The 15448-nt window shown below is 36.4% G+C and overlaps 1 protein-coding gene across 1 annotated transcript in view; it reads left to right on the top strand.

The window, feature by feature from the left end:
• LOC130217312 (leucine-rich repeat-containing G-protein coupled receptor 6) overlaps nt 1–14115 on the top strand; it is a 188075-nt gene extending 173960 nt beyond the window's left edge. Inside the window, exons 15-18 of the mRNA XM_056449400.1 lie at nt 2985–3110; nt 3913–4067; nt 10505–10585; nt 11210–14115. Of these exons, the coding sequence (XP_056305375.1) occupies nt 2985–3110; nt 3913–4067; nt 10505–10585; nt 11210–12462 (1615 nt within the window). The 3' untranslated portion in view covers nt 12463–14115. The remainder of the gene's footprint in view (nt 1–2984; nt 3111–3912; nt 4068–10504; nt 10586–11209) is intronic.
• Nucleotides 14116–15448: the final 1333 nt, after the last annotated feature.

Raw genomic sequence — 15448 nt, 5'->3', positions numbered from 1 at the left:
ATGCCTCAATGCCTTTTAGAGTTACACACCAGATAACATCACTTGGAGCAAGTCGCATGCTTTTTCTATCAGTGCTTTAAAGACAGTTATGCAATTTTAAAGCTGATGTAACAGAGTTAACCAGAATGCTGAGACCGACACAACATTATTTTTTAAATAGCTGAAATTAAAAGTAGTTGTTTCATGCAAATGTTTAACTACACAAAAAAATGAAAATACATTAATTTATTTCATGATAATTATTGAAGCTCAATGAGGCAGAGACAATGAAAAACAGCTACACTGTTAATGATGATTTTTGTAAAATGACACAGTATTTAACTGTTAAATAAACTTTATTTTAAAGTTGCATTGTGAATATACTGTATATGTTATACAGTAAAGATATATTCATACAATTCTGCAAATACATGTACAACAATATAAATGGTGCTGTAAATGTAAATACAGTATTTTTCCTGTAATTTATTTACAGTAAGTTATTGGTGAACTGCTGCCAGTAAGTTACTGTATATTGAGTATTTAACCCAATCTTTTCAAGAAATGTATGTGCCAAAATATACACTACCTGACAAAAGTCTTGTCGTCGATCCCAGTTGTAAGAGCAACAAATAATAACTTGACTTAGTTGATCATTTGGAAAAGTGTCAGAAAGTAGATGTTTCTGATGAATCATCTGTTGAACTGCATCCCAATCATCACAATTACTGCAGAAGACCTATTGGAACCCGCATGGACTCAATATTCTCACAGAAATCAGTCAAGTTTGGTGAAAGAAAAATCATAATTTAGGGTAACAATTAGTATGGGGGCATGCAAGAGGACCGCAGAGTGGTTGGCAACATCAACAGCCTGAGGTATCAAGACATTTGTGCTGCCCTACATTACAAACCACAGAAGAGAGCAAATTCTTCAGCAGGATAGCACTCCATTCAGTCTCTACATCAAAGTTCCTCAAAGCAAACAAAATCAAGGTGCTCCAGGATTGGCCAGCCCAGTCACCAGATATGAACATTATTGAGCATTTATTAATAAGTTATTTGAGTCATTGCAAAGATGTTTGGATGCAGTCGTCCAAGCTGATGGGAGTCATACACAATAATATTTATTTTTTAATACAGTTTCGTTCAAGTTTTTGTTTTTGAAAAACAATAGAAGGTTTATCTTGGAGACAAAAAAATACCCGTAATTCTTGAATCACCCCTGTATAGTAAATACACAATAGTTTCTATTAAACTGAGACTTGGCACAAGCACACAGTTTACACAAACGCAGCGATTCCACACTTTCTGCAATCTGTGCAGTGCTTTTGCAGGCTTTCAGTGAACAGACTGCAGTTGTAATCACAGTTAAAGGCTCTGCGCAGTGGTGAAGACGTGTCTTCAGTCACAGACGATTAAATGAATGGAGACTGATAAAGAGTAACAGATTGATGGTGATAAATATGTTCAGTGGAAAACAACAATACAGCTCATATAGAACAGATACTTCAGCAGTTCTAGACATTGCAAAACTGTTCTAGGCTGAATAAAAGTACAGCTCTGTTGACGGGATATATAGTGTGCAGTTGATTACCACCAAAAATAATTTGTGAAAACAAGCAAACATAATCTTCTTTTGTAATAAACAGCATGCCACAGATGCTGTTGATAAAGCTTGAACTTGGAACATGCAAAGTTTTATTTATTCTGATGTATGTCAGCTTTCAACAGGATTAAAGGTCCAAGGTCTGTCTGCCAAACATTTTGGTTTAAATAAAACATTTTTCAATCAACAAGTGAACCTTTCACAGGCCTGTAGAATCCTTTTATTTAACATTGGTATTGATGCGAATGACGATATAAAGTAGCCTACATTGTTTTTACATGATGTATCCTCCGGAGTTTGTTTTCAATATCAAGCTTACTAAGTGTGAACTTAGAAGGAAAGCATGCAAGACTGAACTTTGTGTAGACTACTTAATACTGAGGGAAAAGCCACAATCCAAACCAAAATGGCCTCTCCAGCATTTTCGAAAATCTCTGTTTTCAGCACTCAAAAACTCCAGGGCCAGCAAAACTTATGCGTTTTAAAACTAAATTGTATTAGTGTAAACGGGGCCTAAGTCAAAGTTTTAACAAGCCTGACTGCTTAATTTATCTCTATGTGTTGCTAAAACCATGTGACTTCATTCCAGTATTTACATCAGAAGCAAACATTTGCACAGTGTATTCAATTCCATCCATTTTTATTTCTATAGATTGTGTCAAAAGCAGCTTAACATAGAAGATTATAGTATTTTGAAACAGTGTCAGTCTAGTTTTCAGAGTTTAAGTTTAGTTTAGTTCAGTGTGGTTTTTCACTGTTCACAAATTTTCACTGTTGAAAGTCCAAACGCTGAAGAGCAAATCCATTGATGTGCAGCTCCACAAGTCTCGAACCATGCAAGCCAGTGGCAACAGAAGCAAGGAACAAACTTCACCAATTGACAAAAGTAAAGGAAAAAACCTTGAGAGAAATTACAACCATTTCTCCTATGGCAAAACTTCTTGTGCAGAGCTGCAGTCTAAGCACCGGAGGCTGGAGAAAGCTGGAAGACCATCGTGGAAAAGCTGCAGGTGGAGAGGTCACCAGCTGATGTACAGGCTTGCCCTTCAGCATCAATGCAAAGACTTGTCTGTCGTTGGGGCCTTACAGGAATCAGTCTCATGCTCTCCACTCCTCCATGACCACCACAGCAGCTGCTCAGGATACAGCCTGGTCCAGGATTATGGAAACCTCTGGAATAATAAAAACAGACTAACATAAGCGCAGATGCCATTCAAATTATGATGTCTTTTGGGAAGTGTTTCCGGCTCCGGTTGCCCTAAATAATGCAGACTAACAATTCTTTAGAGGATTTGGGTTTCAAAAGCATTTGTGTTTTATGTGTATGCTAATGCAAATGTATTACTTTAAATTATTTTACACTTCATAATTCTTCTGTATCTCTTTTCCCTATTCAGAGATCTCACTGGGAATCGACTGAGTAATTTCCCGATGACTGGACTAACAAGTCTTACTCATCTCAAACTGAAAGGCAACATGGCACTGTCGCGTTACTTCGGATTGGAGGATTTCCCCAGCATAAGGTACATTTGTGACATCCAATAACTCCAAAGGATTAACAACACTTACACGTTAAAGCACAGTTTTTTTGTTGTTTGTTTTTTACAAGTGTTTGTGGTTATTACATCCCACAACACAAATGGCTCGAATAGCAGAAACACGTGAGTTTTACTCCATTTTCAAAGAAATGTCAACTGTTTATAGATTTGACAGTTTCAAGATAGTAACAATCTGTGGCCCAGAGAACATTCTGTTCATTGGTACAAGTAAATGGTTTCTGTTTGTTATTTTTCCTAGAATATCTGGCTTGATTCAAGTCCTCTGACAGGCGGAAAGATTTTTTTAAGATACCTCAATAATCACAATATAAAGGGTTAGTTATAAATATCCAGCCCCGCTTCATCAACAGCTCAGGGCATTGGAAACCCTCCAAGACTTCAGCATTAAATGCTATCTTGATTTGATTAGCACCTCAAGAAATGGGAGAGTTCAAGTGTTGCCATTTCCAAAAGCAACTGATTAAAAAGAAAGAGAAATCATGGTTTCACCCATGACCCAAATCCATTTAAAATAGTCCCTGTGGTTGGATTTATTGCTAGTTTATTTAATGCGTCATTTGCAGATTGATGAATCATTCTTTCTTTGATTTTTTTTCTTCGAAATGTGATCTTTTATAGCCTTCATATTTCCTCAAACTCATGCAATATGTCCTTATTTTTGATGTTAAAACTCCATTTGGCACATTCAAATATGTGGTAAAACCAAGTTTTGTGGAACATATGAGATTTTTTATTTTGTGCTTTATTCTTAATTATGTTTAAACAGGGTCATCGAGATGCCATATGCCTATCAGTGCTGTGTTTTTGGAGGCTGTAACAGTTACAGATCTGCCAGCCAGTGGGAGGAACAGATGGGCAGTGAAGAGGAAGATTTCCTGAAGAAATCTCCGTCTCTGTTCCCCATTCAGACTGACAACAACTGTAAGTCCTACAGCTTAACCATGCAGGCCTTCTTACTAGGGGTGTAACGATATCCAACCTCCAAAACTGAGCCCCCACACCCATATCTACCACCCTCGAAGGTACCACCTGCCCATCTCCTGACAGACTCCATCTGTTAAAGTTTTAGGCTAGGGATTGATCAATGCAATATTTCGGCTAATACCAGTTTTAATGAACATTTGCTGACACAGATATTTATCGGGGGCATCACGGTGGCGCAGTGGGTAGGATGATCGCCTCACAGCAAGACAGTCGCTGGTTCGAGCCTCAGTTGGGTCAGCTGGCATTTCTGTTTGAAGTTTGCGTGTTCTTCCCATGTTCGCATGGGTTTCCTCAGGGTGTTGCGGTTTCCCCCACAGTCCAAAGACATGCGCTATAGGTGAATTGGGTAAGCTAAATTGTCCATAGTGTATGAGTGTAAATGAGAGTGTATGGGTGTTTTGTCAGTGATGGGTTGCACCTGAAAGGGCATCCACTGCATAAAACATATGCTGGATAAGCAGAGGTGGGTAGAGTATCGAAAATCTATACTCAAGTAGTACAAGTACTTACGGAATTTTTTACTCAAGTAAAATATATTTATACAACAGTTCTGTCTGGTTCTCGAATCTGATTGGCTGATAGCCATGAGATATTTAAGTAATATCAGCACCCGTACAACCTCTTTACCCTTTGTGTATTATTCCACCCACATACAGCCAGCAATAAGCAGAGAGACAGTACAGTTTGGCAAATATTACTGCTGTTATACAACAAAATGTACTTTTAATGCTTTTTTAGTCAAGAATGTAGTTGTTTAGATTGCAACTATGCAGTTTATTTGTAAGAGTAGAGCCTATTTTAAAATATTTACAATTTCTGAGAGAGCTCGTCGACAGCCATTAGCCTGCCATAGTATAGACCAAAGACGGTTGACGTTTTCTATCCACAAGATGGCGACAGAACCGCATAATAAGCCCTTACGCTTAGAAGACAAAAAGCCGTTTACTCGCACGCGCCTGTCAGAATTGACAGGCTAGCGCAGAAGCTCCATTGAATAGACTGTGGTAAGATAAATGGTCATATTATAAAGACATGGCAGGGAAAAATGTAATGTAAATGCTCGAATATCAGGAATGTGTGTTGTGTTGGCAGACAGAAAGTAGCAAAGTCCACACGTGTTTAGAGTTTTTCCTTATTGCAACAGCAGTCTGGTAGTGATTGCGTTGCTTTTTTCAGGGTTAATTATTGTGATATCCCGATTGCAACAGAGAAATACTGTAAACTGTAACACTGTAAGCAGATATCTCAGTAGATGGATGGAATTTCATGTCACGTTCAGCCTTATAATCTTAAAGTGTGAGCAAAATCAACTGTTTTGATATATATATATATATATATATATATATATATATATATATATATATATATATATATATATATATATATATATATATATATTCTTGTTTTATATCAACTAAAATAAATGCAGTTTTTAATGTTAAATACTTAATCAATATTGTTAATTAATATTATTAGCCCCCTTAAGCAATATTTTTTTGATTGTCTACAGAACAAACTATCGTTAAGGATTTGCCTAATTACACTAACTTGCCAAATTAACCTGGTTAAGCCTTCAAATGTCACTTTAGGCTGAATACTAGTATCTTCAAAAATATCTAGTAAAATAATATGTACTGTCATTATGGCAAAGATATGTTGTGTTGATAAAATTCTCTTTCTGTTAAACAGAAATAGGGGAAAAATTTAGAGGGGGCTAATAATTCTGACTACATATATTCATATAACAGCAGTTTCTTTAGTTATCAATAAATTTAGTTATCCGTTAACTTAGTTACTATTAATAAGGTTCAAATTGGGATAATATTGACACTTACCACCACGTGATTTTTCAGGTTGGAGCTGTCATTCGTGTATATGTTGCAATGTCAGTTCGATGTACAGCGTGCATCATCAAACTATTCTTGTTGACATCTTGGAGTGAAAACTTACTGTAGACTGAACTTGAGGCTGCGGGTGACCTGGTCCGATACACTCACTGCACAGACAGCGTGACCGTCCTCCTCAGAACTGCAGAAGGCCATGGCGTGACCGCAGTATAAACTCGCACATCTTCCTCGACTTCGCCATTATTCCAACATAGGCGAGCGCGCTCTAACTGAATGAAAGCGCGAGATGCGTCTCTATAGCAACCTCTCACGACTCAACCTCTCCAATGCGGCACCTTGTGATATTTGCAAACAAGTCATGTGAATCATATTTATTATCATTTGACAGTAACGGAAGAACGCCGCCAAATGTAGCGAAGTAAGAGTAATGTTTTATCTCTAATAATTTACTTGAGTAAAAGTAAAAGTAAAAGTATACACATTGTTAAATGTACTCAAGAAATACACGTTACCCAACACTTTTAACAAAGTAAATGTAATTCGTTACTATTTATCTATAAGTTGGCCGTTCACCCATACACACTCATTCATGCACACTTATACATTATGGGCAATTTAGTTCATCCAGTTCACTTATACTGCATGGTCACTTATACTGGACTCGAACCAGCAATCGAGCTACATGAGGAGCTGTATATGAAGTGAGTAGCAGTGCAATGTGGCTGTATTTCGGCACTAGTGGGAGGCATGCGTTGCCTTAGTGTCCCACCAGTGACGATTTACAGCTGCATCACACTGCTACGAGTGTGATATTGTGTGATACAATAGTTTGATGGCATAATCGTGTATACACAAACTAAATTCAAACATGGAGAGTCTCAAAGTCCTTTTGTATGAGGAACTACTTTCTTCCGCCATTCCTTCACATCTGCAGCTGATCAGAACAGCAGAAACCGTTGCTACTTCACCAACGTCACTTTAGAGCTAATATTTGAATAATTCTCAAGCGTATTGTCTAAAGTGATGACAAAACAGGTGATTTTGTTGACATTTTAAGATTATAAGGCTGAACGGCATGAAATGTCATCAGTCTACAAAGATTTCTCAGTATTTCTCTGTTGCAATTGGGAGATCACGATAACTATCCCTGAAAATGCCAAAGCAGCGCCAACACCAAATTACTGTTGTGTTTGCGATAAGGAAAAACAGTAAACAAATGCAGGCATTTCTTCTTTCTTTCTTTTTACTGGACTAGTCTGCAGTAAGGAAAAGAGTGGCCAACATACATTCCCGATAAGGGAGTCCCATCTCACACTCAATGCACTATGATTATATGGTATAAATACAGCACTACAGCATACAAAAGAGAGAGATCGGCTTAGAATGTCATTTACCTGTTTAATAATGTTTTGATCAGCTATAGTTAGAAATTATGCTGTTTTTATCCTCTAGGGGCTTATTTTCCGGTCTCTGGCACAATCTTGTGGATAAAAAATGTCAAGCGGCATTGCCTTCCTCAAAGACAGGCTACTGGAAATTATAAATATTTTAAAATAGGCACTTTTCTTTATAAATAAACTGCATTGTTGCAATCTAAACAACTACATTCTTGACTAAAAAAGCCTCAAAAGTACATTGTGATGTCCAACAGCAGCAATATTTGTCAAACTGTAGACTGTCCTCTGCTTGTTGCTGTATGTAGGTGGAGTAATACACAAGAGTTTAGTGTTAAGAGGCTGGACGAGTGCTGTTATTTATATATACAACAGTTCTGTCTGGTTCTTGAATCTTGTCTGGTTCTTGAATCATATATATATATATATATATATATATATATATATATATATATATATATATATATATGTATATATATATATATATATATATATATATATGAAGAGTTTGGTTGCAAAACGCGATAAACAAAATTTTTTGAAATTTGGATTTTATTATTGGAAATCACTGTTCAGATGTACCTTAATCTTTGTGTGAATTGCAGCCATTAATAAAATTTAAGAATGTACATTTTAGGCCTAGTACAAAATTTATTTTTTCACAAAACGCGATATCCGCCAGACCAGCTTCTTTACAACGTGCAATATAACGGATATAGAACGTTCAGGATGCTGCGTGAGCTCAGCATCCCCTGGGAAGAGAGTCATCGCCGGTGAAGTGCTCCGAGTTTGCTCAGTAATGCGAGTAATGTTGGTCTGTGTCATGCCGACAAACTATTAGATGAAGATGTAGCCTTCAACTTCACAAAAATGTATGAAAACCAACACAATCTCACGGCAATTCGTAACTATTTGATTTAGTGGCTAATTTGTACGAATTTGTACGATCTAATTCGTACAATTTAGTACGATTTGCTCATCCGCCAATGACGGTTGGGTTTAGGGGTGGGGTTAGGTGCCACGCCTCCTTTTTAAAATCGTACAATTTCGTACGACTGAACTCATACGAATTCGTACGAATTAGCCACTAAACTGTCAAAACGTAAAATACTTACATTTTCTCGTGAGATCAGGCTGATGAAAACGCTACAAAAGTGGATCAAGATAAAATAATCCTGCGTCTGTCAGTCTCCACTGATGTCAAGAAGAATGCCAGGGTTATACAGTGAAAAACTGCCTTTTTTCCTGCGCTCCTCCCCATCACAAGATACCTGTCTGCAAGGCTACATTTCTAAGTGTCCTTTGTAAGTTTTTTCTTTAAATAATTTCTCTGAATACCGAATGAGAGGATGATCACTTGCACCTAAAGCTGTTGTGATGCGTGCGACTGTTTAAAATGCGTGCGCGCTCCCTTTTTCTTGCGGGAAATTGTGACTGGAAACACAACTATCGCCACAGTGGCTGGTCAGGCCCTGGTGATGATTATTATTATTATTACAATGAAATAATTCATAAAATATGACAGGGCGAGGCCAACTTGTGTCGTGGACTCTGTGCAGCGGTGTGGAAGGAGCCTCCAATCTTTCTGTAACAAGCTACAAGTCGTTTATCTAACTAACTTAATCTTACTTATTAAACAAAACATTGATTCACTAGCTTTTCTTAATGGTATTACAATAGTAGAATGTAGCCTAAGGTGGATATATAGCGTTTTATAAAAAATTGTGTTATGTTATGTTGTGTTGTGCACGTTCTGGCTAAAACTAACTCAGAATCTTGTTGTTATTAATTAATCTTTGTATATACAATTCTATATATTTATGATGTATTGCTTTTTTTTAACCAATTTAAGATGTTTGACAATGTTAAGACATATATGTTGCATTTTGGCATTTTTTACTTATTTATGAACTATTTATGGACATAAAGTTAAATAAAAAAATATCCTGGATTTGAAAATATTGTGTTCCTGGCCTTCACTGAGCTCAAGTAATAGTTTAATGTAAAAAAAAATTAATGAACTGTTGATGTCTTACATAATAATGTCAAATAACCAACATTTCTCAAAATGGATATATATATATATATATATATATATATATATATATATATATATATATATATATATATATATATATATATAAATTATAATCAAATCTTCTTCCCCAGTGTAAGAAGAAGTACATGCAAAGTGTGTACTAGATACTTAGTATCTAATACATGATATTTTCATTTTGTGTTTGTATCCAGTTATTAACATTTCTAATGATATAAAATGATAATACTGTGTGCCTGAAAATGTGTTATGCTGTATGTAATATAAATCACTTTAATGTAGTTAATGTAATTGTCTGTTCACCATTTAAATAGACATAGTAACAGCTAGATTAAAACAGCTTAAGTCTAAATTATTTGAGTTTGTCATGGAAAGTTTCCAAACTTCAATACTGTGTTGTATCAAGTCACTCAAGTTTGTACAGTTAACCTTTTATCAAAGTCCCTGTAGACAAAAATGAAAACATTGGCCTTACGCAAACACGTTCCTATTATGAAAGGAACATAAAAGCACCACTTGTAGTGGTTTTCCACAGAGTGAGTGAATGTGTGTCTATTTTTATCTGCTCTCTTCTATCTGCCAGCCTCTTCATCTTTAATTAGCACAGTAGAAACATGTCAGGGCCTTTCAGTAACCGCAGGCATTTGACAGATTAAATAAAATGTGCCGTTTCTCCATGCATTCCTCGATGTGATCTGATCAGGTTTCAGACTTGAAAGGAGTTCTCCATAATTACACTCCATAGGAAATTAGATAAACATTAACAATTCAAGGTCCAAAACACACCATTTGGCTTATCAAGGAATAACAAAATCGGAACGCGAACAAAGCCTGATGATTGATTGCACACCAAAGGAGAAATGGAAAGTTGCAACTGAGATGTGCATGGTGTTGAGTGGTGCTAAAGCCCTTAGATAAATTAATCTATTCCAGCAGACTTGATGTCCACAACATGGTGATTTGTCTTCTGCTAGACTAAATGCATCGTGCCATCTCGAACACTGAAGACTATTCCATCATGCTGTCATACATGCACAAACCGAAGGTGCCTCATGTTTTTCATGTGTTCATTTGCAGATGACCTTGACTTAGAAGACTTCCACTTAGCAATTGAAGAGTCCAAGCTACAGACCAGCATACAGTGCACCCCCATTCCAGGTAAATTCAATACACATCAACTCTGATTTCATGAATGAATGCCACCAAGACTACAACGAGCTGTTCAAATACACTCAAATTCTGCTAACATTGACTGATTAGGTTTTGTCTTTCATTGAAAGCCACAGTCAATTTATATTATTTCAGCTTTGTGTTTAAAATCGTTATATTGCTTATAATGATATCTCTTAATCTTCAGCGGAGAAGTGAATTCCACTGACGCTTGCAATGAATCATTAAAACTGACTCTATTATGTGCCATGTGATTGGCTGTTTGCTGCAAGTGTCACATTTCCATGTGCACAGGCACATGGAATTAATTAATCACTAACTCTGGTTACCTGAGTTAACTGAGAATGCTTATATCAAGCACTGTGAAACAGTTAACCTGGTTAACCTGATCTTAACCAGTTTGCAATTCTTTGCTATTGTCAACCTGATACCTACTCTCCCTCCTGGATATTGTTCAACTCATTTTGTGCAACAGACCTCCGTTAAACGTAACCTCTAAACCTTCTTTTTGGGTCACAAAACGTATAATTAGTATAATTTAAATATAAAAGCATAATTTAAATATAATTATAAAAGTCTAATTTAATCTAAATACTGTTTCAACCCTTTTAGGTCCATTTAAACCATGTGATAACCTGTTTGACAGTTGGGTGGTACGACTTGGCATGTGGCTCATTTCTTTGGTCTCGCTGATGGGAAACAGCCTTCTCATCCTGACAGTCTTCACATCCCCCAGCTATCTCTCTCCTGTTAAGTTTATTATTGGAACCATTAGTGGTGCCAACCTGCTAACAGGCCTATGCACTGGAACCTTGGCACTAGTTGATGCCCGGACATTTGGAGAGTTTGCCCTGCATGGTGCTCAGTGGGAAATGGGAGCAGGTTGCCAAGCAGTAGGCTTTCTTTCAGTGCTGGCCTCCGAGGGCTCCATACTCTTCCTGACTTTGGCTGCAGTGCAGTGCAGTGTGTCTGTCTCATGTGCCCGCGCTTATGGAAAGTCACCATCTTTGGGAAGTGTCCGAGCTGTTGCAGTTGCATGCTTGGCACTTTCATTGGCAGTCGCTGCTTTGCCACTAATTGGGGTCGGAGAGTACGGGGCAACTCCACTCTGCATGCCATCACCTCTACCACATGGAGAACCTTCCACATTGGGATTCATGGTTGCTCTCATAATGATGAACTCTTTGTGTTTCCTGGTGATCACTGGAACTTACATCAAGCTGTACTGGGACTTGATGAAGGGCGACTTTGACAGCATTTGGGATTGTGCCATGATCAAGCATGTGGCTTGGCTCATCTTCACCAACTGCCTGCTCTATTGCCCCGTTGCCTTCCTCACCTTCTCCTCCCTTCTAGGCCTCTTTCCGGTAAGTGAGGAGGTTGTCAAATCTGTCGTCCTAGTGCTTTTGCCTCTTCCAGCAAGCATCAACCCTTTGCTCTACCTTCTCTTCAATCCACACTTCCGTGAAGACATGCGTCACCTTTTGAGCAGAGCTCACCTCAATCATGATCACAACCTGGATTCCTTTGTCTCAGTTGACACAGAGAAAAGCTCCTATGACTCCACTCAAGCCCTGGTGTCCTTTGCCACTGAAGCAGATGGGGTGTTTGAAAGTTCCTCAGTCCCAAACCCAGAGACAGTTGCCCGGTTTACTTGCTCACCCTCGGTGCCTCTGATTCCATGCCAGATGCAGATGAAACCATCAACAGACAGGGAGAACACTGGAGAGAATCTGATCAGATCAGCAGCAGGACTTATTGCCAAAGAGCAGGAGCACATTAGAAGCAGTGGAGTGGACACTCAGAATGGCACCTCCTTATTCTCTGGAGTCTACCACTCCACAGTTCCTTCAGGTCATTCTTAGGTCTTCTCCTAAACTGTATAGTTTTCTAAGATCCTCTGAGTGTGAGAAGTCATGAGCCCACAAAAGAAATAAGCCTGAAAAACTACAGAGCTAATGATCAATGAACTGATTAATCATGGGACTATATATATAACCATAATGTCCCAACTGCTAGATGGCATTGTAAAAATAATCAAATAAAAGATAAGACTAGAAAAGCATTACATGTTGTGCTACACTCACATAAATAAAGGTACAAAACCTGTCACTGGGGTTGTATCTTTTCAAAAGATGCATTTTTGTACATAACAGGTCCACATTGGTACCAAATAAGTACAAATGTGTACATTAAAGGTACGTTATTTCTAAGAGTGTACAATCTTGTGGGTCATTCAATAATTTAAGCAGCAATGTTCAAAAACAAATTTGCATTTATATATTTTTTGTAACTTTGTAAATTGTTTGTGTAATTAGGATTAAAAGAATGTTACAGGTTAAATATTGATATTATTTGTGGAATACTGGTGATTCTTAAAGAAAACGGTATCTTGTTTTACTCAATACTTTAGTAAAAAAAAAAAAAAACATGTATAAAGGAAGTTTTTGGGGCAAAGAACTTCAGTATGAACAGACAAATTCTAGAAAATGATGACAAAGCCCATTCACATCTAAGGTGAGATTTTTAACAATAGAAATGTAGATTATATTAGTCAAAAAAAAAAAAAAAAGAATAGCAGGTCACATCACATCTATAACAAGAACAGCACAGACAAAATATACTTTTAGATCTTTTTCTGATTTTTATATTTATTTTTCAGTTAATTAACAATAAAAACAAACAACCATTACATATGAATCAAGCTCTAAAAAGAGCTAGTGAGATATGAATATATTTACCAATCTTGGTTGTGTTTAGGTCATGACATACGATACACTAACATGATGTTGGTTATACATACCCAAAAATTTATTTACCTTGCAAAACCTCTTACTTTTATGCATTAATTTCCATGTGTATGTAAATCACTTGCCCCTAGTGAATGAAAATGTGTGGTAAAGTATATATTGATGTACATTGTTGAAAAGTGTATAGCGTCTTGAGAAAAGAAAAGGTGCTAAAGCATAAGGCCAGAAACATACTCTCTGCAAGTACTCGTAAGGCTTGCCCAACACTCTGCAAATTCTACTGAACATTATTAACATGCTTATCTCCAAATATCAGTGTCATGAATTCAGATAGCAAGCTATAAACATGTTGACGACTAATTTTATCTGATTGATTTGTCTCCTACTGTTATTCCACCAAGAAAGATGTTATTCTGTACAAAAATGTTCCATTGTTGTAATTATCTACTGCTGTTCCACCAGGAAAGATGTTCTATACAAAAATGTTTCATTGTGGTAATTTAGAAAATTGAACTTCAACTCTGAAAACTCTACTGACACAATCTACTACAACTTCTATGTTAAACTGCTTTGACACACTCTGCATTGTAAAAGCGCTATAGAAATAAAGATTAATTGAACTGGATTGAATTCAAACCATAACCTGAGAGGAACTCTGAGAATGCAATACAAGAAATATCTAAATACTAAAAATCAAGCTTGCGTAGCTAGAAGCATTAGCACTTCTGCACTTGCATAGAGTATGTTTGAGCCTCACAACATTGTATTTCTTTTTATTCTTCATAAATGAAAACGTGAATATATATTGAACATGCTATAAACTGAAAATATGAAAAGAACTGAGTGATTTGATTAGGTTGTAATAAAGCTTGGTCCGGATCTTTTACAGATTGTAAAGTAGGCTAGCTATTGTGTTGTAAAATATAACTACCTCTGATCTAGCATGCTATACCTTTTTATCCTTATTGATTTCTATTCTTTTTATATTAAATGTATATTAAAATGTAATTTTTATATTGAAATTTTAAGATCTTTGTACAACAGACTATTCTGGATGTAAATATTTTCATATTTCTGTATACATGTGATAAAGAATGATTTAATAAAGTTATTAGTTTCATAAATGTATGGTTTGATTACTACTGAACTGAATGACAATTTGCACTTTTAGATCATTTACGATGTTCTTATCACCGGCAATACGTATAAAATGAATTTAGGGAGAGAGGACTGAATAATAAAAAAGCACTGGCTCCCCGCAGTGGTTGAGATCTGCAATGATAATAAGCTTGAGTTGGGAGCTAAGAGACGTCAACCTAGTCTCACGGCAGTTCGTGAAATAGTCACGAAATATAATCTATTGATTCGTGTTCATGGGCACGAATTTCCCTCTTTTTTTCGTGCCACCCTGCACGAATTTCCATCCAATGTATTTCAAGAGGAAATCATTTTCGTGTCTCTAGCACGATTTATTTTGCCATTGGGTACCCGATGCTGCGCTTTTCAAAAAATATTTTTATTAAGACGTATGTACTTAAGCAATTAATATACCTTGTCCTTCTGGATTATGGAGGACAAGGAGTGCCAGTTAGAAATAAGATACGATAAAGAATCAAATTATCAATTATAATTGAAGCATAAAAATGCATATAAATAAATCACAATTTAAATGAATAAATAATGGACAAATAAAAAGACATATTTAAACGTGTTTATTTAAATCTCATTAATGAAACAATGCATTTAAAAATTACTTTTAAATGTATTAATAAATATATAATTTTATAGAGACTTATTTCATTCATGTTTTAAAACTCTGATTAATCAAACAATAAAAACATATTTATAGATCATTTTAAATGCATTTAAAAGCACAATTTAAATACCCTTTTAAAAAGGTATTTGACAAATTGCTTTTGCCACTTGCTTTTCTTGAGTTGAAAATAAATCGAGTAAAAAATTGGAAAGTCCACATGTCGCAGCAACCCCCTCAACTTTCGCCTCAAGCTGTGGTCACACTGCACTTTTCTCCCCATAGACTTCAATTCATACACACGCGAATGCATCAGACTGGAAACGCTAGTTTGGCAGTTGGCTATGT

The sequence above is a fragment of the Danio aesculapii genome, chromosome 23 (genome assembly GCF_903798145.1).
Source record: "Danio aesculapii chromosome 23, fDanAes4.1, whole genome shotgun sequence".
NCBI lineage: Eukaryota > Metazoa > Chordata > Actinopteri > Cypriniformes > Danionidae > Danio > Danio aesculapii.
Note: the sequence above shows the minus strand (reverse complement) of the source record. Positions and strands in the feature narration are given on the sequence as shown.